The sequence below is a fragment of the Camellia sinensis genome, chromosome 11 (genome assembly GCF_055761805.1).
Source record: "Camellia sinensis isolate YWXY chromosome 11, ASM5576180v1, whole genome shotgun sequence".
Lineage (NCBI taxonomy): Eukaryota > Viridiplantae > Streptophyta > Magnoliopsida > Ericales > Theaceae > Camellia > Camellia sinensis.
In genome coordinates this window covers 100,915,092-100,941,235 of record NC_138971.1, presented here as the reverse complement: position 1 = coordinate 100,941,235, position 26,144 = coordinate 100,915,092, and the positions used below count along the sequence as shown (strand labels likewise).

Genomic DNA, 26,144 nt, shown 5'->3' with positions numbered 1-26,144 from the left:
TTTCGCAAAATCAGTAGTTATGGGTACTATTCAAGTTGTTCTTACTCGTTACAGAGAAAACTATTTTGAAAAATGTTGTGAGAAAACACGTATATACAAATAGTACATATAACCAGTCAAACGGAAAGCAAAAAAAAGGATTGAGTTACTTACAGATTGGAGAAGGAAGGATGTAGGTCTGAAACCACGAAGGTGATGTTGAAAATGCAAGCTTCGCAGGTGCAAAAGTGGCAGCAATGGAGGTTCAAGCAAGAAAAAAAGAGAAGATGAATAGTAGACGTGATAGATTCAAAATGAGTGGTTTTTGTGTGAAGAAGAAGAAATTGGGCGGGACTGTTCAAATTACGCGAAATACGAAGACGGCGTGACAGTTGCATTGGGCTAATGATAGTATGCCACGCGTCCTCAGAATGGGAAGGGACTCAGTTTAGTACGATTGAAGAGACGTTTTGACCGGACAGATTGGTAGCACAGTGTGAATTTAGCTCGATTGGAAGGCTAAAGTTTTTTAGCTCGGTTAAAAGGCTAAAGTTTTTTAGCTCAGCTGGAAAAAGATAATCCCTATCATGTTGCGCAGATGGAATTAAGAGGCAATTGAGAGGGTAATTTATATGTAAATTGGGCCGAGCTGGGTAATGGGCCATTCTGTGGGCCACAGTAAGAAGGGCTGAGTAAAAAGGCCTTGTAATCAGTTCGGTCCAGAGGAGCCTTGCAGATAGCCCGGTCTGAAAGAGCTTGGTGGTTAGCTCGGTCACCACGGTCAGCGCGGTGATAGTTAGGCCGGTCAGACCATCTTGAGCCGAGGTATTTTTGGCTTCTATTCAGGACCTTGCTGTTGAGTAGCTCGGTCCAAGTACGCTACGGATAGCACGGTCTACAGGCGAAGCCGAGGTACATATTACATGTAAAGCATCGGGATAAATGTAACATGGGTATTGTTAGCTCGGTTACATTGTCACTTTGCCATGGCAATACTAGCTCGGTCGTTTGGGTATGCCACCGAGCTAGGACCATCTCACTTGGTTTAAGCAGTGAGGGAGGTGTTGAAGGATAAGCATTATCTTTCAGGAGTGTGATTTCTAGGAGGACTCTGCATGGAGGAATAAGAGTCCTACTAGGATTGTGCCACGCGGAACCTATAAAAGCTCATAACATCACCTATGGAGAGGTAACACAACTTTGATTCCCGAATACACAGAGCTTTTGTCTATTTGTCTATTTTGCTGATTTAAGCATCGGAGAGGTATCCGACACACACCCGCCGGCTAGCTTACGTTTGTGTTTTCAGGGAGTAAAGCGACAACGTTTGGAGGAGCGCGAACTTGGTCAACAGGATTATACGAGAAGAATATTTCTTGCTCGTACACATACATATATACATAGAGAGAGAGAGAGAGAGAGAGAGAGAGAGAGAGAGAGAGGGGATAGTACCTTAATAGGAAGAAGGAATTTAAAATAGCCATTGATGTGAACAGAGAGAGAGAGAGAGAGAGTACTTCAATTCACTGCGATTCCCATTTTATCAAAAGGTTTCCTGGACATATTCAAACTCCCACAACCCAAACACCCTTTAATCATTGAATTCCAGCATACTGTCATCAATGCTCACGGTTACAAAACGACATTTAAACAGATGTTACCTGGAAGTGATTTGATTTCCCAACTGGGTTGCATAATGTACTGGAAGTGTTTGTTGAAATGTTTGAATGAATATACTTATTTCATTTTGATTCCCAATAGGTTTTTTTTTCTTTTTTTTTTTTGCTATGATATTTAAAGGCTTTGTGAATCACTAACTCTCTTACCTATCAAACAAAAAAGACCCATCAATTCTCTCTTGTGTTTCTTTTTTTTTTCTCTCATTTTGCTCCTAAAGTTGAGTTGGAATGATTATAAAAAATTATGGTCAACAATTATAAAAGCTAATGAATATCTGAGCACATGGTGTGCGATCAAATATGTACACACATATGTATATATATGCATACATATAAAGTTTGAAATGGAGAGAGAGAAGAAAAAGATGAAGATGGAGAGAGAAAAAATTGGTTTCCCCTGAAATAATATATATATGTGGGTATAATTGTCAATTTACAACTTCTGTTAATAGAAGTTAGTGTGCGTTTTAGTCCATCAACCACAGGGGGGTTATGTGGTGATATCCGAATGTTAGGAAGGTAAACCGCACATGGCCCAAACCACATGGGGGTAAAGTGAATTTTGCCCTTTCAGTTATTAAAGAAATACTCTAGTGATGTCTAGATTACCGTTACGAAAATCAAATTTTCTCTCAAACCACTCATTTATTTCTAATAAATCCAATTTCACTGAAAGTTAACACTTTAAGGAAGGTTTTGAGTTAAAATTAAGTTCAAGAGGATTTTTTTTTTATATTTTTCTAGAATTTTTGGAAGTGGACTGAAAATACTGGTCATAGGTATACAAAACTTGAAATAGGAAAAATAATTGAAAAAATGGGGCAACCATGAGTAATTTTCCACTTTTCTTATGATGAAAACATACTAAGTAATATATAAATAATTCAGATTTTTAGTTTGAAGATGTGTCTTTAAAAATAATGCAAGAAGTAGATAGAAAAAGATAATTTTGTTTCATTCTACGAGAGAATACATGCAAAGTGGCAATCAAGGCTCAACTCTTCTTATTTAAACACATGAACACCATTTATACACATCTTAAAATAATACTTTAAGACTCTAATGTCATGTATTTGAATGAAAAAATAAAAGATAGGGTTGTGTTGCGGCTTTCTTGTTTGCCTCTCCTCTTTCTCTCATCTTTGCTAAAAATATAAAGTGTGTGGATGTGTTTGATGTGAAAAAAGTGTTTAGGGAGGTGATGTATTTATAGAAAAATTGTGGTGAATTTTCTAAATTGCCTTTGATTCCAATGGAATGGAAAATTTTTGGATTTAGTTGAAGTGTAATGGAACGAGGGGTGATTAAGAGGCCTAATTAAGAGCTAAACATGATCTAGTTATGGATTTAGCTAAGTTATAACTAGATTGATAGGTAGTACAAAACATTGCTTCAATGATCTAGGGTCTTGGTGAAAATTCTTCCCTAAATCAAGGTTTTATGTTTTCTATGTACTAAACAAAAATCCTCCCCAGGGTGGCTGGCTATGTGGGGGTGATTTTGTGTGATTTTTCAATTTATTTCTGCGTACAAACTCCTCTATATAATGTAAATATTTTAAGGAAAAAGAATATTATAATGGATTGCACCTTTTATATATAAAGAATGATTCTGGGACAATTGTGAGATTTTAATAAATTGTGAGGGCATGGGTTCAATTTATGAATTATGATATCTATTTCAAGTGTAGAATTAATAAAAATAGTGTTAGGGAAAATAATTTTGTTTAAGTTGCTTCATTTTGAATTAAATGGTGGCTACCCAAACAAAAAGGGAAAAAAAATTGGAAATTAAGATTTTGAGCGATCAATCTATAATTAGAGAGTCAAATAATTAATATTATAGTATTAGAAATGATTAATAAGCTATCGGGGTCGATTAGGTGTTATCCCAGGTAGGTAACCCAAGAGGGGTAAATTGGGTTATTAAAATAATTTTACAATATTAAATATAATATAATTTTCAAATTTTAACATATAAAAAATAGAGCAATAATAATCAATATAAAAGTAAAAGAGACAGGGAGAGAAATCGATTTCTAGTGGTTCGACACATCATGCCTACGTCTACTCAACAAAGATCTCCCTTGAGAATTTCTTCACTATCAAACGAATCAACACCACCAAAGTTTCACCTAACTTATGGATTTTACATAAGTCTTACTTTTATCTATTAAGTCTCACTCAAAAATAAATGTTTTACCCTTACAAAATTCTCTCACAAAATAATCAATAAAGATAAGAGGTATTTCAACTTTCTTTTAGAATGATTCTCTCTCAAAAAGTAGATATGAAAGTGTGAGAATAAAGACAATACTTAAATTTAAAATATAATTTTTTTTCTCTTCAAATTCTTAATTTTTCTCCAAGAAAAAACAATTCTATTTATACCCAAAAATCTACTTGGGGTTGGGGGGGACACTTCTTTGACAGATTAGATGCTCTCTTTACGCGACGTTCCAGACAGCTCATGGAAAAAAGGAGATTTGAAATGATGCCTAGTCCATCTTTTTCATATTATTATACTATATATATATAAAGGGTGCAAATCCTACCATCACTAACCTTTCATTTAAAATATTATATTAAATATATAATATATTCAAAAGATGCACAGTATAATCTAATATTTTTGTAACCAATGCAATATACAAAATATATTGTGTCAAATGATTGTAAAATATATATATTAAAAAAATCACAATTTATCAAATAGTATTTAGATATCATCAAAATTAAATCACATGATTAACAATCTCCCTCTTTTGGATGATGTCAATACATGTATGGATTTGACATAAAATTAAAATCAACATCAATATCTTTTGAATTTTTTGCAACATAAAATATTTGATAATTAAAGCACATGCACAATTCAAATTCATATTTTTCTCCCCTTTTGACATTATCAAAATAAAAGATTAATATACGAATTTTTTATAGAGAAAAAAAAATTGTCAGTGCGCAAAACGAAAAGTATACAAATACATTTGAGCAAATAATTTGATTTGACAAAAAATGTAATCTTTTTTCTTATTTCTCCCCCGTGATCATTTTCGAGATTTGGTATCATTACCAGAAAAAATGATACAGCGAGGCCTAAAATGTTGACAAATAAAAGATTTGAGCAGATATACATCTATTATTGGATTGGTGGTGTGTGTAAAAAGTGATATAGATGATGCGCAGTGGTAAAAATTCTTCAAGTCTTCTTAGTAAAAAATATTGCTTACAATCTGTGTAATCCTGTTATTCTTACATTGACCATCAATGGTTCTGACTTGAATGAGGTGTCTGAAGTTCAAGCAAATGAAAGGTTACCTATAGTGCATTCACAAGCTATTCCAGTAACTGAGAGTCCTATTGTATTTGGTAATCGTAATGATATCGATGCTATTAATAATACTATGGCTCTTAATATACAGACGATGATTGTGGTTTCCAATATGACTCGACGACTACAAGCAAGAATCCAAGAGAATCAGTGATTGAAAGAAGAGGTGGTCTATTTAAAACAATAACTGGTTGAAACTCATCAGGCGAAGAGAAATCTAAATACTAAAAATTTTTAGTTAGAAAATGTGGTGTAATAATATGCAATCATTAAAATGCCAAAACTCACAAAAGTAAAAAATAGAGAGATGCATATTAGGGAGGCTCATGAAAAGCTATTAAGATAAGTTAAATGCAAAAAATCTGTGAAGCCTTCTCAGAACTCACATATAATCTAGAAATATTTTCTTCTTTTTAAAATAAAATTGCAAGTATTGCTCTTTGTCAAAAAATTGTCTTTGTTTGTTATAAAAAATTTTTTTTGGTGCAAATAAGGAGTAAAAAAAAAATTATTTGATAATTATATAAACTCCCCTTGAAATTATGCATAAAATATACAAACTCCCCTTAAGATTGTGCTTCTTTGTCTGTTTCAATATCAAAATATCACATAATAAGAGTCTCCCCCTAAATTAATGCACTAAAAATTGCACAGATGATAAAAATTTAATGAAATAGATTACTAATTTATAATACCAAGGGCCATTAAAATTCGACCAAACACAATTACAACGAGTGCACTAACATAGAAAGAAAAAAAAAAAACAAATGAGACCAAATATTTCATACCAGGTAGAAGTAGTTGGTATAAAGAACAAAAAAAAGTTTGTAGTACATACAACCATAATAGAAATATTACAAATTGAAAAAACAATTTTAGTGATAGAGAAATGATGCTGGTGGATATAAGGATCGATGACGATGATGAAGATCAGTGACAATGGTGAGACGGATTTGTGTAGATCGGAGATGGATTTGTGTAGATCAGAGATAGATTTATGTAGATTGGAAATGGATTTGTGTAGATCGAGGATAGATTTAGATGAATGAGATAGATTTAGATGAATGATGGTGGTGAAGCAGTTGGTGGATGATGGTGGTGATGAAGTTGGTGGATGATGGTGTCAGATGAAGATGGTGTAACATGTCCGGGGGGTACCCGTGCTCGTTGCACAGTTTAGACCCTCAATTTGTTTGATCTAATCTCACGAGTGCAATGTAAAACATAGATGAGAGTCCAAATTTGACAGCTTTTATAGAAAATTCATTTTGTTACATAATCTTTGCCAAAAATGGACTGCATCACCAGATCTTGGAGTTGCCACCTAATATTTTTGGGACAAGTAAGAAACCCGTGACTCGTGCTAAGGCCATTGTTCATTGTAACCAATGATGCTTGGCTCAAAACCTTAGGTATGGAAGGGGAAGTCATTATTTGAGCATCCCCGCTCACCTGATCAAAGATCGACCTCTACTAAACCATGATGTGAGTTTTATTAACTGTATATGTTCATATTCTGGTTGTTAAATAAATCCTACAATTTACTATGTGAAGCATACAAGTATAGACTATGCTATTTATTTTGGAACAATGTAATTTCATATATTTTGAAAGAGTTTTGAAGATATCCAACCAAAGAAATTGAGTTTACAAACATGAAAAATCAACATCATTCCAGATTAAGCGACACAACTTCCATCCACAAACATGCATACCGTTATATCAAGTAAACCCATAGCCTCATAGTAGAATACTAAACATAGTAAGAAAAACACACATAAGCTGGATGCTAAAGCATGAAAACTTACATGTTTTCTAATGTCCCACGAACAGCTACAAAACGATCAGAAAAATATGCATGATCTTATATACAAAATCCTAATGCAATTCACACATGAAATGCAACTAAAGATTTGGCTTCTAAGATACGACATGTGAATCATCTCAAGAACATGAGGTAGCACACATAATCACATAAGAATTGGTTAAATCCACAAATACAAACTTAACCTAATCAAAATGCATGAAACATGGATACAAAGCATGAATATAATGAAAAATAAAATATGATGCTTATGCACAAATAAAGAAAGCAAGTAAAAGAACGAGATAGAAAGAAGTATGGCAAGGAATTATTACAACACTTGAATAAATAATCACAAACCAAATGAGAGAGGGAGGAGGAAAATATTACAACAAAATAAAAACCTCACAAAACACTCAAAAAAAAAAAAAAAAAACAAAAACAAAATAGACCCTTCATGTGTCTTGAGGATTGTTGGAGACTAGTATACTTAACGCTGGAAGACTACTCCTTTTCGTTCAAAGGCCGGCTGGCCAACCAAGCCTAGCAAAATCTATCTTGTTGCAAAACCAAGAAAAAGAACAAACAAAGAATATGTAGGTGCCTTAACTTACCACTTCCGGTTAGATTACAATAAAACTAATATGCAATTTTAAAACAAGAAAATGGATATATGATTGAAAGTATAAGAAAATGAAAGAATTGAAAAATAACTGCTTCCAGTTAAATTGCAACAAAACAATATGAAACAAGAATAAGAAAATAAATATAAACTAAACTAACCACTTAGATTACGACAAGACACTATGAAATAGAAAGCAAGAAAATAAACATGAGCTAAACTAACCATTTCCAATTAGATTACAACAAAACACTATGAAATATAAAACAAGAAAATGATTATGAGATAGAAAAATATAAGAAAATGAAATTCACCTTCCAAAGAAAGATTGAACTTCTTGATTTCCAAACTTCCTCTTGATCACCCTCAAGATTGTGAATTTTGATCTCAATCCTCAATTCAAGAACTTGGAATTTAAGCTTAGAATGATGGTTTTGGACAAGTGTATGATCACTCTTTAATTTTCTTCAACTAAACAAGACTACTCTCTCTTTGAGTGGTGTTTGCAAGGAAAGATGAGATGTATAGAGGCTTAGTAACTTCACTAATTTGGCAAGACAACTCCTTTATTTTCAAGACCTTTTTTTTCTCTAAAATTCTAACTCAAATTTAGCATTCTCTCTACATTTCATTTCTAATTTTTTTTTATTATTTTAAACTCAAGACTAGAGCTCTCATTATATAGGCAATGCAAGTGGGCAATGGTGGAAGACAAAGTGGAGGACAAAGTAGAGCATTTAGGGAAAATAAATGGAGCTAATGGGGAACTAATGAAGCCAATGAGAGACAATGTATAATGGAGGTGGATGGTGAGTGATGATGGTGGTGTGTGATAAGGAAAGTGGATGGTGAGTAGGGATGGTGGGATATGATTAGGACAATGGATGATGAGTGGAGATGATGGGGTGTGATTAGGAAAATGGATGATGAGTGGAGATGGTGGGATGTGGTTATGAAAGTGGATGATGAGTGGAGATTGTGGGGTGTGATTATGAAAGTGGATGGTGAGTGGGGATTGATGTGTAGGAAATTTGGTAGTGGAGATTGAAGAGCCAAGATTCTTTTGGTAGTGGAGATTGGTAAATTTTGAATGAAAAATAATTTGGCCAAAAATGTGTGAATGTTGGGATTAAAGCTCAAATTCCATCTATCTTACGGAGGATTTTGTGAGAAACACATTTTGATTGTCATCATTGGGCAATCAAAAGAAATCGCCCAAGTCTTAGGGCTAGTCAAAATGGGATGACTACAGTTGCCCCTTTTTGACAAAATTCGAAGTCATTTCATGACGTGAGTGAATGTCAAAGCCCGAAGACAACTCTTTTGACAAGGCCGTAAGACTAGGATAAACAAACAAGATGCAAATGTAATTGGTTGAACCCGAGGATTGCCTATGTATCCTTTTACAAGTAATCAACCCAGCATAGTTTCGAGACAGAATGCAAATGATATGCTCAAAATGCATTTTTGAAATTGGACTTACACGCTGTGCGTAGCCTTTTGTTTTGAAAAGTCATGATAACGCCATGCAATGCAATGTCGTGGAGTGATGATAAAGCTATGAAGATGGCAACTTGAGAGGCAAGCCTCGTTGTAACAACCCCTATCCGTAATTAGCCACTAATTCGTATTTAATGATGTTAATGAGAGGATTAAAATAAATTATGTGTTTACTCTGCACTTTGTATGATTTTGGCTTTCTATCTGTTACTTATAGAAATATCTGTTTGGAATTTCATTTTAATATGTAAATTGAAAGCCTTATCGACACCCGAAATCGAAATTGACTACACCGATGTGTTATTTGAAATTTTTAGAACCATATGGCAGGTTTTATTAAAAATTGATTCAGTCTGATTCGTTAAGTCGCGTTTGGCAAGCCTTGTGTTCAAATTAGTGTATTTTAGCATCATAGCTTTATATGTGAGATTTAAACTCATTTGAGCTCATTTGTTTCATCTCCCTTGAGTGGCAAAAATCTAAGGTTTTCATTTTAGAGAGAGAGGGAGTGCAATTCTAGAGAGAGAGAAGGAGAGATTAAGGAGGAATTGAAGGCCATAGCATGAATTGATCAAAGATTGTGCTAGAACAAGAGTGATTCAAGACTCTAGATAAGATTAAAACCTTTAGATTGTGTAACTAAGTCATTTAACATGAAATTCCTTCAAGATTATGTGTTTAAGGGTGTGTATTGAGCTTAGAAGGAAGATTTGAGTGGCAATTCATGCATGCACGTACATTTTCTTACAAATTGAGCATGAACTCCAAGAATTCTCTCTTGCATGTTTGAAATTCATCTTCATTTGGGGAAATCATCAAGTTTCAAGTTGTTTTGTGGTGTTTGATCATGTTTTGAGAAGTTTGATACAAGAAAAATTCATGCATGTTGTGTTCATAAACATTCATCATGTTTTAAGTTGAAATTGTGAGTTTTTAACAAACCCTTGGGCCATGATTTTATGAAATGATCCTAAATTCTTCATGTTTTACAAGTTTACTATGTTATCTCAAGTTTTGGGGCCCAAGAGATAGGTTTTGAAGGTTGGAATTCGAGTTTTGAGCTTGAAGGTGCAATCTGGAAATTCCAAAATTTACATCTACGCTCGAGCGTGGGAGTTCACGCTCGATTGACCAAAAGTCCGCTCGAGCGTGAATTGCAAGCTCCCAGAAGTTTCATGTCTTTTACAGATCGCTCGAGCGACCATTCACATTTTGCATGTCTGCTCGAGCGAGGAAAGCTACGTTCGAGCGTGGACTTTATTTTCAGAAATTTTGACTAAGTGTTCCAAGGCATGTTTTGGCATCCTCATTGCATCTTAGGCATTCCTAAGCCTTAATTAAGCCATAGTAATGACGTTATGGATTAGAAACACACTAAGAAAAGAATGTGCCAAGTTCCGAGACTGCAAGTGTGTGTGTGTTAGGCAATGTGATAAGAAAGAATATGAGCTATTGTAATGAAAGCTAAGCCGTGTTGGCCACTTGAATGTGTAATGATAAGACAAGCTTGTGTTATGTATTTTGTGATTGTAGGTCAAGACTCGAGGATTGATTGACCGTTTATTGGAACCACTATGAGTAACGCTATTGTAAAGATACGTTCATATGAATTACGTTCCAAATGAAATATGATAAGTTCTGATTTCTGAAATGATATCTGTTTTCGTGAACGAATATTCCAAGTTTGAAATCTATTATGGCATCCATAGATAGTCCCAAGTCATAGGGGACGACATGAAAATGCGGGTCTATGACATACAAGTAATTACGAGATCTCGTTAGCCACTTCGTTGTGGTGATATGTGTTTACTCGGTATCCGGAACTGATTACTCTAGTCGGAAGACGTTCTGTGATGTGCTCTATGGGATGTACCATTATTATGTTCTGATATGAGAATGATTATGCTCTGGTCTATTTTCTGCTTATGATATATTCGGATTTCGTTCACTAACCTCTTTACCTTAATGTTATTCATTGGGTTTTAGCTCATTGTGTGTATATATATGTGTAGGTGAGCATTCTGGAGCCCGAGCCTGAAGGCTTTTGTCTGGATCTGTGCTCTGTTGTCAGCCAACCATTGTGCCTCACATGGAGGTTCCCGAAGCGTCCTGTGTTTAAGTTATGTGGTTTCTGTTTATTTAAGACTTGATTTGATGTTGTTGGCTGTACTTAAAATACTGTAATGTGTGTGGGTATAATGTATGGTTGACTACCGGTTATTGTATATAAAGTTTTTAAATATTCCGTTTCATATAAGTCAGCACAGCTCATTGGACAACTATATTTATGTATTTGCTTCCGCTAGCCCCCTTAATCTTGTTAATCTGTTCAGAGGCCTTTGGTAGTCCAAGGATTACTAAACCTACAGGGGCAGGTTTGGGTCATGACACTCGTGCAAATGATATGAAGCATAATAAGGGGTGCATCGCATATAAATGGGCCATAAATTGTTGTATTTGATGCCCAGTCCATCTTTTTCATATTATTATATTAATATATATATATATATATAAATAAAGGATGCCCAATCCATCTTTTTCTCTTCAAGTTCTTAATTTTTCTCCGAACAAAAACACTTCTATTTATACCTCAAAATCTACCCGTTGGGGGAGAAGACGCTCTTATGACAAATCAGGCGCTCCCTTCACATGGCTCTCCAGACAACTCATGGGAAAAAGGAGATTCGAAATGATGCCCAGTCCATCTTTTTCATATTATTATATTAATATATATATATATATGCAAATCCCACCACCACTAACCTTTTATTTAATCTATTATATTATATATACATATAATATATTCAAAAGATGCACCGTATAATCAAATATTTTTGTAATCGGTGCAATATACAAAATATATTTTATGTTAAATGATTGTAAAATATGTAAATTAAAAAAAAATCACAATTTATCAAATAATATTTAGACATCATCAAAATTAAACCGCATGATTAACATTAGGGTTTGTACGGGATTCATCTGGGATGCGTTTTCAATTCTAGGGTTAAAATTGCGATCGAATGAGAAACTAATAGCTTTTATGATAATAACTCGAAAGTAAGGGCCTTACTAAGGTTTACAAAAGTTAGGGGTCTCACATTCTACACCCCTAGATAACACGAACAAGTATAGACAATATGAACCAATAGAGGTACAACATGTAATTTACATAGATAGAATTACAATAAGAAATACAAGAAATTACAACAGTGCAGCCATAAACAACAACGATAAGTAATAGTCGGTTAGTAACACTTAACAGTTAATTGTAACAATGAAATTCAAGACCACTAAAGTCTCCTAAAAAGACCCGTCATTCTAACCACTAAGATTGGACATTAGACTATTCAGAAATTCCTCTTTCGTTAATTTGTAGACCTTATTACAAATGTCTACAACGATTATATACCGTGCAGCGCCATCGGTATACCTCAAAAGGAATGGCTAAAAGAAAAAAGGTTTTGTCATCCTAAACCAAACCTTATCTCTCTAAAGAAAAAATTTTTTACTCTCCTAAATGTCCTATTTAGACCCAACCTTATATCACTAAAGCAAACCACCACATAGAGATCAAATATGCCCATTTCATCCTAGGATTAACGTTACAACCACTTGCACAAGACTTAATTCAAAGGGAACACATCGCACCATCGTTTCATTATCAAACCAACCAGTTCAACTATCCTTTCAAATCATTACAAGTGAACGCAAACCCCGTTACCACCAAAATAAGTTTCCCCTTTCTTAGGTTTATTATGAAATATAGTTAGCAACAAAAAGTAATTAGTGATACGATACACTAGTCACCTAATACACAAGTAAATACAGTTATCAATGATGCACTAATGATAAACAAATAGTTAAAAAATCATGGTCACAATACACCTAAAAAATACACAACTACTCAAGCATTCCAGAATTTTAATAGTAACCTATTTCTAAAGAAACATATAAAATCCATACCAATTGAAGTCCATTGATTACAATATTTTTACTAGAGGTAGTTAAGCTAGAAAAATATGTCTAGAAGAACTCTAGAGCTAAAAACCATTTTAAGATGGTGAATTTATTTTTGGAATAAAATTGTTATTTTCAAATAGTGAGTTTCAACAGACTCCAGTGCAGGTATTCAGAGTTTGAAAAATGAAAAGAGGTATCAAACGATGCAAAAAAGAAGTGAGGTTGGTACCGTTTGTTAGATACTCAAGTTAGGAATAGCTTGAAGGTTAGAAATTTCTTTAATTCAAAGAAATAAATCTTCTAAGAAAATCGGACAGTATCTATCATGTTTTAGTAAAATAGTAATTTCTCTTTCAGTACTTATTGATTTTTAGTAAAATCAGCGGCATTTGAAAACTAACACACACACACACACATATATATATATATATATTACAAGTAGTCTTATCCAAAAATCCACTTTGTAGAGAAAACAGTGTAGGTTTAAAGTTGTTGTTGTTGTTGTTGTTGTTGTTGTGTCACTAACAACACTTGGGAAAAATATTTATTTCGGTAGCGAAATGGTAATGAATATGTAATCCAATTGATTACTGCTATTGCTGTTAGGTTTATTTGTTTCCACATATGTAATCTAACTAATTAGTGGAAATAAGTAATGAATATGGAATACATTTGTTGGGTCGCATTTTAATAATTTGAGGGCATTACATTTTTAGTCACAAGCTATTATTGTTTTGGATGGATTGGATGGTTAGAGTTTTATTTTGACAGTGGAAGTTACTTTTTATTTCTCAAAGAAAAATTGAATGAATTTAGGTTTTTTTATTTTTTATTTGTATATTATAGGATATGTTGTCACATCAAAATAGGTGATTGAAAATTGTTAGGTTTTTAATTGGCAATCTCGTTTGACAAAATTCATTTCGGTTGTAATTTTATTTTATCTTTTATTTCAGTGAGGCTATGAGACGTGAATTCAATCTGAATTGTGCCTATACAGAGGAGTTTTTGATCTTAATCCTTTCATATTTGCCAGTTCACTGACTAAGCGCGAGGATCAAGTTGAACTTGTTTGACCACTCAAGCAAAAATGCAGTCGAAATTGTTTGACCGCTCGAGTGATCATTTGTGCGCTCGAGCGAAGAAACAAATCATCCAGTATTTTTGCAGAACGTCTGAACTTTTGGGAAGAAACTTTTACCGCTCAAGCGGTGAAAGTTGCACTCGAGCAGTTAGCTAATATGTTTCGCACCGCCTTTAGTCACACCACTCGAGCGGTGAAATGTGCGCTCGAGCGGTCTACGCAATCTTTTTTTCTATAAAGTGCGTTGTTCGCTGTATTTAGGGTTTGCGCTGTCCAGATTTTCAGAGAGGAACAAGATACAAAGTGTTTCATATTGGAGGGTGCTTTATGAGTGTTTCCTTGATGATTTAAGAGTGATCAATGGATCCGTGAATTTCATATAAATATCATCAAGGGCTTGTTTATTTTCCTTTATTCACAAAAGAGAGAGTTGTTCTTTGGTGGATTCCGGGGAACTTGAGTTTGAAGTTTTGGTGGATTTCAGAGTGGCTCATCATCGTGGATTCGACATCAGAGTTGTGGATTCAATGTTGGACAAGACAATTCTGAGGTGAAGACGGTGTTGGAAGAGACACATTGGGGTCAGTTCAATTCGGGCGTGGATTCGCTAGGTAATTGAGAGTACACTTGTGTAATTCATTTTTGTCTTCTTAATGGATTGTTTTGTGGCTTTGACCCGTGATTTTGTTTTTTTTTTCTTTTTTAATCACAATTGGAGGCACTCTAATTGTGATTTTTTCACGTTAAATCGTTGTGTCGATTTGTCTTTAATTATTTGATTAGGATTGCCATTTATTATTTAAAATTGAAACATAATCACAAATCAATATCTTGGATTTTTAGATTTTTCTAAAAGTAAAATGAGTGTGTTAGAAGCATTCTTAGTAGTTGGGCAACTAAAAAGTCCAAAAATAATTAAGTTTTTTTTTAGATGGTTGAAAGCAAAAGATTTTATCACAATAATAGCCTCATGTCAAGCTAGACCCACAAGAGGCAGTGCAACTACCTCCACCCAAGCTTACTGATGGGAACAATGTCGGGCTAGTTTAGCTAAGCCATGAATCAATTGACTACTACGTCAACCCATATGAGTAGCTTTGAACTACCAAACATAATTACTATTTCTCATAGCATGAAACATGATATGCCTAAAGCCAGAGAGAGATGCAGAGTCTACTTGAAATGTCTTTACAATGTTCAAAGAATCAACTTCCAGATGGATGTCAATAAGCTCAAATTTGTTGCAAGCTCCACCACCTTCGTTGCTGCATATGCTTCTGCACAATCCGCATTCATTGAAAACAAAATTTAGTCTGCCAAAGTTGCAATCACCTCCCCCATATGATCACGAAGGACTATACATACCTATTTTAATAGTCTAGAACTCTTTGAATAAAACTCAATCAAAATTAATCTTGAACCAGCCCAAATCTAAAGGTTGCAATTTGATGCCAACAACTCTTTGTCGTTATCTTGAACTATTGGTCTTACATCTGAACAAAGTTAGTGAGGAGATTATAGACCACAAATATAGTCAAACCACATTGATAGCATAAAAGGACAATAGTGTCATTTTCAACTAAAGCACAGTAAATGGGAGTTGGCGTTCCTGCCGTGTGCCATAAGGCATTGCAGGGTGGGGTAAGGCCCATTAAGGGCGTGTCTCAAGTTTAATTCGATGATCCGAACCATTCATATTGTAAGTTTCATCGAGTAGATAATCCATGCAAACAATTAAGTAAATTGGACATATGTAACCCCATAATAAGAGCACATTTATTTTTTAAAAAATAAACGGTTGACATGATTTTAATAATATTTTAGAAATAATTAGTACTTGATCATAAGGTTACCAATATCCGGTTAACTGGATTTTTTATATGGATGATATACTTGACAAACCCTATAATATGAATGGTTTAGATCGTCAACATAAGCCTGTAAAAAACCTCTAAAAGGCACTCATAGTAGGGTTGTTGTGCGATAAGGTATATCAATAACCCTTAGTCCCAATAAATGTGGGTCACTTCGTAAGTTTTCTGTGTGGCATTATAACTTCCTTTAAAAAAATTAATATTAGTTTGACAAAGGCAAGGAAAATGCTAGGGAAAACCTATGATGTACACACCTCACTATAAATTGGCGTAATATTACTATAAATTTTTATAATATCAATCACAAATTAGCGTAATAAAATGGGGATAGGCTCCCCTCCATTCCTTATCTCTCCATATCTTTCCATACTCCTCTTGTAGGGTTTAATTTTAAACCCGTACCGATAATTCAAATTGTCTATCTCGTAAGTTTCACAATAAAGGTCATCCATACAAAAAATGGGTTACATCGAACATTTATAAACATTGGAAAAAAAATCACATTTTATTTTATAAAATGTATGACAAATGTGATTGTAAATTTCAACCATTAATTTTTTAAAATAAAATGCTATTATTCATATGTTTATAGTTGTCTGATAAAGTTAATTTTTTGCATGAATAACCTTTATTGCGATGTTTAAAAAGTAGACGATTCGGATTATCGGTACAGGTTTAGAATTAAGCCCTATAAAAGGAGTATGGAGAGGTATGGAAAGATAAGCTATGGAGGGGAGCCTATCCTAACAAAATGTTCAAATTTTTGTGGTTGATGTTACAAAAGTTTATGACTTGGTTACGACATTTTTTTTATGCCAATTTGTAGCGAGATTATGCATTTTGTGGTTGATATCATAAAATTTTGAGATAAAATTACACCAATTTGTGATAGGGTACATATGGTGGACACCCCTTACATAGGTTTCCCTTCCCAAAATGCTATTATGTGTGTTCTTAAAAAGGTACATGTGGTATGCAATTTAAAGTGGCATAATTTTGTGATTTGTAACTTTAAACTGTATATTATAAATTCATCATTCATAATTTTTATCACAAAATGACATAATACACATCACAAAAAATTATAACTTTTACTACAACGATGTGCCTTTTTTGGGTTACATGTAGTAGCCTTTCTCACAAATAAACAATAAAAAGATATTTTTGAATTTTGAAAATTATTTTTCTCCAAAAAAGATAAAAATCTATGAAAATAATGAATATTTTCTAATAAATTTTTCACCAAACTAAATTTTAATTTTCTAAAAAAAAATTAACAAAATAAAAATAAGGCACTCTATCCATATATCTAATTTTCAATTTTGTTTAGCTAAAGGTTCATGTGCTTAAATATTTTGTCAAAAAGGACAAGTTCAAACAAAATGATCAAACTAACCTTCCTTATATATATAATATACACCATCCAAAACCCTAAATAATCACACATCTCTCTCTCTCTCTCTCTACAAGAAAAAGTACCTTTGGCGACTAAATTTTTAGTGGCCAAAAGTTCATTTTTAGTCGCCAATAGTCAATTACACTTTTTAAAATTATACATTTAGCGACTAATCTTTTAGTCGCCAATAGTCAATGAATCGCCGACTAAACCGTTTAGTCGCCAAAAAACAGGTCTTTAGCGACCAATAATTTTAGTTGCTAAAGGTTGTTCCGTGAAAAAAAAAAATACTAACTTTTTTGCTTTAGCAACACACTCTCTCCACTATGCCACTACAACACCACATGAATATATATGCAACATATATTATTTATATACTATATTGACCTGTATTAATATAAAACTATATATATAAACATAATTATTTTTATTATTTACTAAAAAAAAATGAGAGCACTTTTGGTGACTAAATATGTTTTTTAGTTGCCAATTCTATAGTTTTGCCTACTAATTATTTTTTAGTCGCTAAAAAAATTAATTCCCGCCTAAAAATAACCACTTTTGGCGACTAAACTTATTTTTAGTCGCCAAAACCTCCACTTTTGGCGACTAAACTTATTTTTAGTCCCCAATTGTACACTTTTAGCTACTAAATTTTTTTTAGTAGCCAAAAAGCTTCACTTCTGGCTACAAAATTTATTTTTGTCGGTAAAACACGTATAATCGGCGACCAAACTATTTTTTAGTCGCCAAAACCTATACTTTTGGCTACTAAATTTTTTTAGTCGCCAAAAACCTTCACTTTTGGCTACTAAAATTTTTTTAGTCGCTAAAACCTATATAATCGGCGACTAAACTGATTTTTAGTCGCCAATAACTACACATTTGACTACTAAACTGTTTTTGTCGCCTAATTCCATTTTAGTCGCCAATTCTGCTACTTTCAGCGGCGAAAATTCTATTTTTAGTCGCCAATTCTGCTTTTTCTTGTAGTGTCTCATTCGTCTCTCATGCCGTTAGCTCGCTTACTTCTTCACCATCGGCGACCACCACTACCGCTGCTACCGCCTCAGCCTCCGTTGTCGCTCTCTCTCATCTCTCCCTATTTTTTTTTTCTTTTTTCTTCTCTCCTCTAGTAGCAGCCTCATTCTTTCCCTTCAAAGGAAGATGCTTTGGAGCTCTAATTCTTGAGCTCTAAAGTCAGCTCTAATGAGCTGGTATTGGGCCCCACCCATTGTGATGTGATGCTTTTGTCTTTTTTTTTTTTTTCATGTCATTAGTGCTTTATTAGAGCACCAAAATTAGTGCTCTAAATCTTTATTGCCTTGAAAAAACCCTAACCCTTTCCCATTTTGCCGCCACAACCCCGCCGGAGGCAGCGACCATCGACTTCTTCGCCTCGAAGAGATCTGCAAATACAGATCTGTTGTCATCTCTCGCATCACGGCACAAGCAGACCTTGATAGGGTCACGACGGATCGCTGCCGTGCGAGGCGGCCGTACACTAACACAGCCCTGCAAAGCTCAGAACGACGTCGTAACATGCTTCGATCGGAAACTCTGTCAAGTGCAAACAAGTGTCCAGCAACAGCAATACATTTCGCCTCTGATGATGCAAAATAACTCATCTTGCCAAAGCATGTTTGTGGCCTTTTTCTATAGGTTGAAGATGATTGTGATTTTGGGAGAGTGGATTTGGGAAATTATATTTCAGTGGAATAGTGGAAAAAAAAAATTACATTTTTATGATGGTGTAATTTTACTCTGTGTATGGCGTAAATATATTTTTGTTCTTGGTGTAACTCTTCTTGTGTGTTAAAGTTGCACCAAAAAAAAAAAATCATTTATAGTGCAATTTTTTTCCCACTGCTCCATGTATTTTCAATTTCCCATTGTTATTTGTGGGACAACTGAGAGAGGACCATTTTGGAATTAATTATTTTAGTTAGTTTTTTGAATTTTTATGAAAAGATGTGAAAAAAAAATGTGATAATTTATAATAACTTTTTGACTAAAAATCAACTCTCTAATGGGTTTCTAATTTTATATATTATTCACACATATATCAACAAATTCATTTTCATCCTTAATAGTCTCTTCTATTCAATATTTCAACATTTATAGTCATCTCCCTTGAGGTTTTTAACAATTACACTGGCCTTCTTGAACTTTTTTAAAACTACATTAATTTTTCATGTGACAAACGACATTAATGGGAGGGTTAGTCACAGGGAGATCAATGTAATATCAAAAAAATGAGAGGAGATTAGTGTAATTGTTAGGAATCTCAAAATCACAAATGTTATAACTTGTATATGGCATACATAAAATGATGTTCATTTCAGGATTAACCTATTGTTATGACAAAAGTGATGATGAAACAAATTTAAAAAATTAATTATATACATATCAGAGAAATATTTAATAGTTTTTAATCAATACTTGATATTATACAATTTAGTTGTCTTCAAAAAAGACAAAAAAGAAAAGAAAGAACGAAAGAAAAAAGATAAAATTAATGAGTCTCACTATCTAAATTAATAAAAATCAAATTCGAACACCACATATATTTATTTGGGTAATATTAAATAATTTATTTATAAATACTCACATGGTTTGACTATAAATATATATAGGGCAATGCGATGGTATACATCTCATATATTTATTTGAGTACTGTTAAATAATTTATTTATAAATACTCACATAGGTTTGATTATCAAAAGTGATGATTAAATAAATTAAAAAATTAATTACATAAATATAAGAGAAGTTATTTGGTAGCTCTTAATCAATACTTGACATCATATGTTGATTATGGGGCCAAAGATCACCTTAAGGACTCGTTGTCACTTATGGGCGTGGTATTGGTGTTTGACAACCCATCATGTTGGCGCTTATGGTGCAACCCTCATGCCCACCTGCCACTACTTATGGGTTTTGGTGAGATGGTAAGTGCTTGATCCTAACAATTGGTATCAAAACGAGGTCATCGGTTTAAGTCCCCTAGGTGTCGCTTGGGAGGAGATTGTTGGTTATGGGGCCAGCGATCATCTTATGGGCTCGCTATCGCATATGGGCGTAGCATCGATGCTTGACAATCCATCTCATTGGCGCTTATGGCGCAATCCCTCATGCCTACCTGTCACATAGTGCGGGGCTTTGCACTGGAAGCATATAAAGAAATAAAATTGTGCTTTCACCACTATCTATGGGTTTTGGTGAGATGGTAAGCTCTTAGTTTCTTCAAAAAAAGAAAAAAAAAAAAGAATACAAAATTGATGAGTCTCACTATATAAATTCATAAAAATTAAATTGGGACATCACATGTGTATATATATATATATATATTAATTTATTACATTACATACATATAAGTTCTTGTATTTCTCATTTGATTTCAATAATTCATACTAATTTGTTTACCTAAAAAAATGATTAATCATTTTTTTATTCATAATTTATTGATAATCACTTCAAATTTTATACAAACCAAACTGAAATCTCCCTATATGCTAATCTAACAACTAATCACAGAATTTTGTCCAAAAAAAAAACCCCACACAAAACACAAAATCGTTAGTCAAACTTACAATCAACTAACGGAAATGGGCAATTTACAAATCAAAACTAAACCTTAGGAGATGTTAGTATAATTTCAGAAAAAAAATAAGAAAGGCCAACTCAATTGTCAGAAACCTTAGGGGAAGTGACTATAATTTACCCTTTCAAATATAATGTCATTTTTCATTACTTTGATTTTCTTGATTGTGTTTTTGGATTATAGATTTAGGTAGAGATTTAAAAAGGAAAAGAGAAAGAAAGTGTAAAAAAGTGTATAAAATGTAATTATATTTCATTCATATTTCACTCACTTTTTTATTTTTCGTTTCCAAATTACTATCCAAATTTATGAACCACACACAACCTTAATACTTTATAATTTTTTATACCTTCCAAATCAGCAATCATATGTATCCAAAATGATATTTAAAAAAATGTCTAAAATTTAAACATATGAATTCGGTTTCTTTCAAATTTCATTTACACTATATCATGTTTAAATTTGTAAAAATATTATATTCATTTAGTTCATTGGAATGGAATGGAGTGGAATAAAATGATTGGTCTATTAAAATATTTATTTTCACATTTAATTCACTAAACAAAATAATAAAAAAATATATATTATAAATAAAATTATTATTCACTATATTAAATGAATGATCATTTTATATCTAGATTAAAGAAACAATCATTTCATTCTATTTCATCACATTATTGTGAATCAAACACTATCCAAGGGATTCAATTAATTTGTATATTAATATTTAATAATTATAAAGTGTGACACATCAAATGATAAATATAAATGTTCAAAACTAAAATACTAAACATATTATTGCTCTCAAATTTGTACCATATATTCAAATTCTAAACAATTTTCTTTTATTTTTTATTTTTATTTTTTATTTTATTTTTGAGATAGGGACTTCTAAATAGTTATCTACATATATTTTTTATACACCTATATTTCTATTTCCAAATCTCATTAAAGTTTGGGCAAATTACCTACACCTCCCTTGAGATTTAGCTAAATTACAGATTTTTTCTGAGGTTTTAGAAATTACATCCGCCCCCGAGGTTTATATTCCCATAACAATTTAACCCCTACCATTAACTAAACGTTAAAAATGATTAGCTGATATCACCAAAATATAAATTGATGAACGATATTACACTTGCTAAAATCCCTTTGATAAATCAACAAAATTTAAAAAAGAATTATGTTAGATGAAAAAAAAAAAAAAAATTCAAGTTTTTGGAACCATGTTTGATTTATTGTTTAGAAAAAAATTTCTGAATTTAATAAAATAAATAAAAACTAATTTAATAAAAATAAATATGAAAAAATATATTTAATTTGTAAAAATTATTTCTAACCACTCAAAAATAAAATTATATAAAATAATAATTATTTTTTATTTTTTATTTCTCAACCAAATTAATTTTTATTTTTTTTTTAAAAAAAATTTAAAAATAAATTTCTAAAAATCAAACCAAATATATTCTAAGATTTTTTTGACAATCCATTTTTTGTATTTTTAACTTATTTAATTATTTGTTAATTTTCTGATATTTTCATCATCTGACACTATAGCATATAAGAGTTTTAGAGAATAATTTTTTTGATCTCTAAAAGTGAAAATTTTGTTGCAAAAGACATTTATGGACTAATTTATATCGTTGTGAGAATAGTTGGGAAGGGTCGCACTGAAAAGTAAAAAATAAGGCTTTTAGCGATAAAATTTCAAAAATGTCAATAATAAATAGACTTTTAGGGACAAAATAATTTGGTCTAAAAAAGGTTTATTTTTTTAGACAAAAAATTTGATACCAAAAAGATAATAATTAATCACTAATGTTGAATTTTCATTGTTGAAAATATAATAACAACACTTTTCGCAACAAAAATATTTGGTCCTCTAAAAATAATGTTATCTCTAAATTTTGGTCTCTAAAACCTTAATTTTTTGTAATGTGATAAGTGTTTTTCCATTTTAATTTTGCATTTCATAACTTATTTAAAAATGATAATTTAGCTAAACCTCATGGGGAATCTGTAATTTAACTGAATCTCAAGGGGAATCTGTAATTTAGCTAAATTTCAAAGGGGTGTAGGTAATTTGCCCTTATTTGTCAAAAGGATATTTTAGTCAATTTATGATATCCGTTAACGACATTAATTACGATGGGACAAAATATAATTTTTGAAACTTCAAGAAAAAATCTATAGCCTCCGTTTGGGAAGTGGGTTGGCTTTTTGACTTTTTGATTTTTTTGACTATTTTAGCCTGGGCTAAAAAACTTGGTTTGGGAGGGATTTTTTAGTTTTTTGATTTTTTTAACTTTTTTTGTGAGAAAAGAGTGTAATGATTATGAGTTAGATGTGATATTTTGTTTTTTGTGACTAAAATAACTTATTTTGTCTTTTATAACTAAAATAGCCAAAAAAATCTAGAATAGCTCTTTTCAAACGAACCCAATAGAGGTGTAAGTAATTTGCCAAAGTTTTTGTTTTTTGGTTTTCGGGTGGGCTTCGGCTTCGGCTTCGGCTTTTACTTTGGCTGACTTTTGGACTGATTCTGACAATAGGGTTGGTATTATCTATTGAGTAACGATAGAGATCATAAAAAAAAATTATGAAATGCATCATAAAGATTTTTCATCTTTGATTAATGTGTGATATTTTATTATATGTGTAATTTAAAGGTGGAAAAATTTTCATGATCATTTTCATTACATATTTTTTCATGGTCCTAGTATTACTCTCATCTGTTTGACATGCAGCTGCACATAATTTTGGTACCGGACATTGGTAGCTATTTAGCTTTGCTTGACTGTTGTTGGGTTTTGCTCAAGAAACTCATGCTCAGCTCAATTCTTATCCTTGAACTCTGTAACCTTTAAACAACACTAGTCAATACCTTTTCCTTACTCAAGGTCTAAAATGGCAACCCCAGCTCCACCAAGAAGCCCACCACCTTTCCCAAAACCCATCACAGCCAGCCCAAGAAAGGACACCCACCCACTCTCTCTCCTACCCAAATGCAACTCTCTCAGAGAGCTTAAGCAAATCCAAGCCTATTCCATCAAAACCCACCTCCAAAATGACATCTCTGTCCTTACCAAGCTCATCAACTGCTGCACCGTCCACCCAACCACTTCCTCCATGGAACATGCCCACCACCTGTTCGACCAAATTCCCAACCCAGACATTGTTCTCTTCAACTTCATGGCCCGTGGCTATGCCCGAACTACTTCCCCATTTCGAGCTTTCACTCTCTTCACCCAAACCCCCAACCTTGTGCCTGACAACTACACCTTTCCCTCTCTCCTCAAGGCATGCGCTAGTTCTAAAGCTATACAACAAGGGAAGCAATTGCATTGCCTTGTTGTTAAACATGGGCAGAACTGTAACATTTATGTGTATCCTGCTTTAATAAACATGTATACCGAATGCAATGATATGGACTCGGCTGCCCAGATATTTTCTAGGATATTAGAACCATGTGTAGTAATCTATAATGCATTGATAGCTGGTTATGTTAGGAGTAGTCAACCGAACAAGGCCTTGTCTTTGTTCCAGGAATTGCAAGCTAGAAATGTCAACCCTACTTATGTCACAATGCTTAGCGTTCTTTCATCTTGCGCTTTGTTAGGAGCATTAGATATAGGGAAATGGGTACACAAGTATGTCAATAGAAATGGATTTGATCAGTATGTTAAAGTGAGCACTGCACTAATAGATATGTATGCAAAGTGTGGGAGCTTGAATGATGCGGTTTCCGTTTTTGAGAGCATGACTTTCAGAGACACGCAGGCATGGTCAGCAATGATTGTGGCTTATGCGATTCATGGGCACGGTTATAGAGCTATATCTACATTTGAGGAGATGAAAATGGCGCATGTTGAACCTGATGCAATTACATTTTTGGGTCTTTTATATGCATGCAATCACAATGGTTTGGTAGATGAAGGTTGGGGGTATTTCTTCAGTATGAGAGACAAGTACAAAATTTCTACTGGGATCAAGCATTATGGGTGCATGGTGGATATGCTAGGTCGAGCAGGCCGCTTATATGATGCTTATAAGTTCATAAATGAACTGCCAATTAAGCCAACTCCAATACTTTGGAGAACCCTGTTAGCAGCTTGCAACAGTTATGGCAATGTAAAATTGGGGAAGCTGGTAATTGAGAAAATTTTTGTCCTAGATGACTCACATAGTGGGGACTATGTGATCTTCTCGAACATGTGTGCAAGAGCTGGGAGACGGAAAGATGTAAATTATATCAGGAAATTGATGAAAGATAAAGGGGTGGAGAAGGTGCCGGGATGTAGCTCGATAGAGGTGAACAATGTGGTACATGAATTCTTTTCGGGAGATGGAACACGTGTTGAGCATAGAGAATTGCACAAGACACTTGATGAATTGGTTGAGAAATTAAAGTTGGTTGGGTATGTTCCAGATACTTCCTTGGTCTTTCATGCAGATATGGAAGATAGAGAGAAAGAAGCTACTCTTAGATATCATAGTGAAAAACTGGCAATTGCTTTTGGCCTCCTAAACACCCCATCTGGAATGACAATTCGTATTGTGAAGAATTTGCGTATCTGTGGAGATTGCCATTCAGCTGCTAAATTTATATCATCAGTCTTCAAAAGACAAATAATTCTCAGAGATGTACAGCGGTTCCACCATTTCAAAGATGGGAAGTGCTCTTGTGGGGATTACTGGTAGTAGAATTGAATGGAAGCAGAATTGATTCTTGTAACGCTACTGAGATGTACTGGTTGTGTTTGTGAAAACATTTTCTATCTAATACATTTTTGGAAACATTCCTAGCACATCAGAGCCAGTAATAAGCAGATGAGGTTGGTGCTCTTTTATTGTCTCTTATGACCATGATTAGGATGGACATGCACTCTATTTCAGCTACACAACTGCAGTGTGCCAAAGTTAATTAATGTACAGAAACAAGTAGTTATTGAACCAACCAAATGGATCTTACTAGACGAGATTGAGCTATTTCGTTACTTATCATGAAAACAATGCACAACACTTGAGTAATTTATCGTGGAGTAATGCTAGAAATCTCAAAAATTTTATCAAAAAGTTTTACCAAATGTCTCACATGGGTGTGAGACTCACACAATGTGGGCCCCATGTGGGTCCCATACTCATGTGAGACATTTGGTAAAATTTTTGGCAGAATTTTTGGGGTCTAACACTTTTGTTTATCGTGTTTGATTCATTTATCATTGAATTTAAGTGTAGTAGTCTTATTTGATCCATTAAAAGGCGTGCTCTATGTGTGTGTTGTGCTTGCTTGAAAGTCTTATTTG

General features: G+C 33.3%; 1 protein-coding gene across 1 annotated transcript; it reads left to right on the top strand.

Annotated features, from left to right (window-relative positions):
• Positions 1-23,387: 23,387 nt before the first annotated feature.
• On the top strand, positions 23,388-25,827 carry OTP85 (Pentatricopeptide repeat (PPR) superfamily protein). The gene has a single exon (XM_028249087.2). The coding sequence runs from the start codon at positions 23,746-23,748 to the stop codon at positions 25,537-25,539; it is 1,794 nt and encodes a 597-aa protein (XP_028104888.2). The 5' UTR covers positions 23,388-23,745; the 3' UTR covers positions 25,540-25,827.
• The last annotated feature ends 317 nt before the right edge of the window (positions 25,828-26,144 follow it).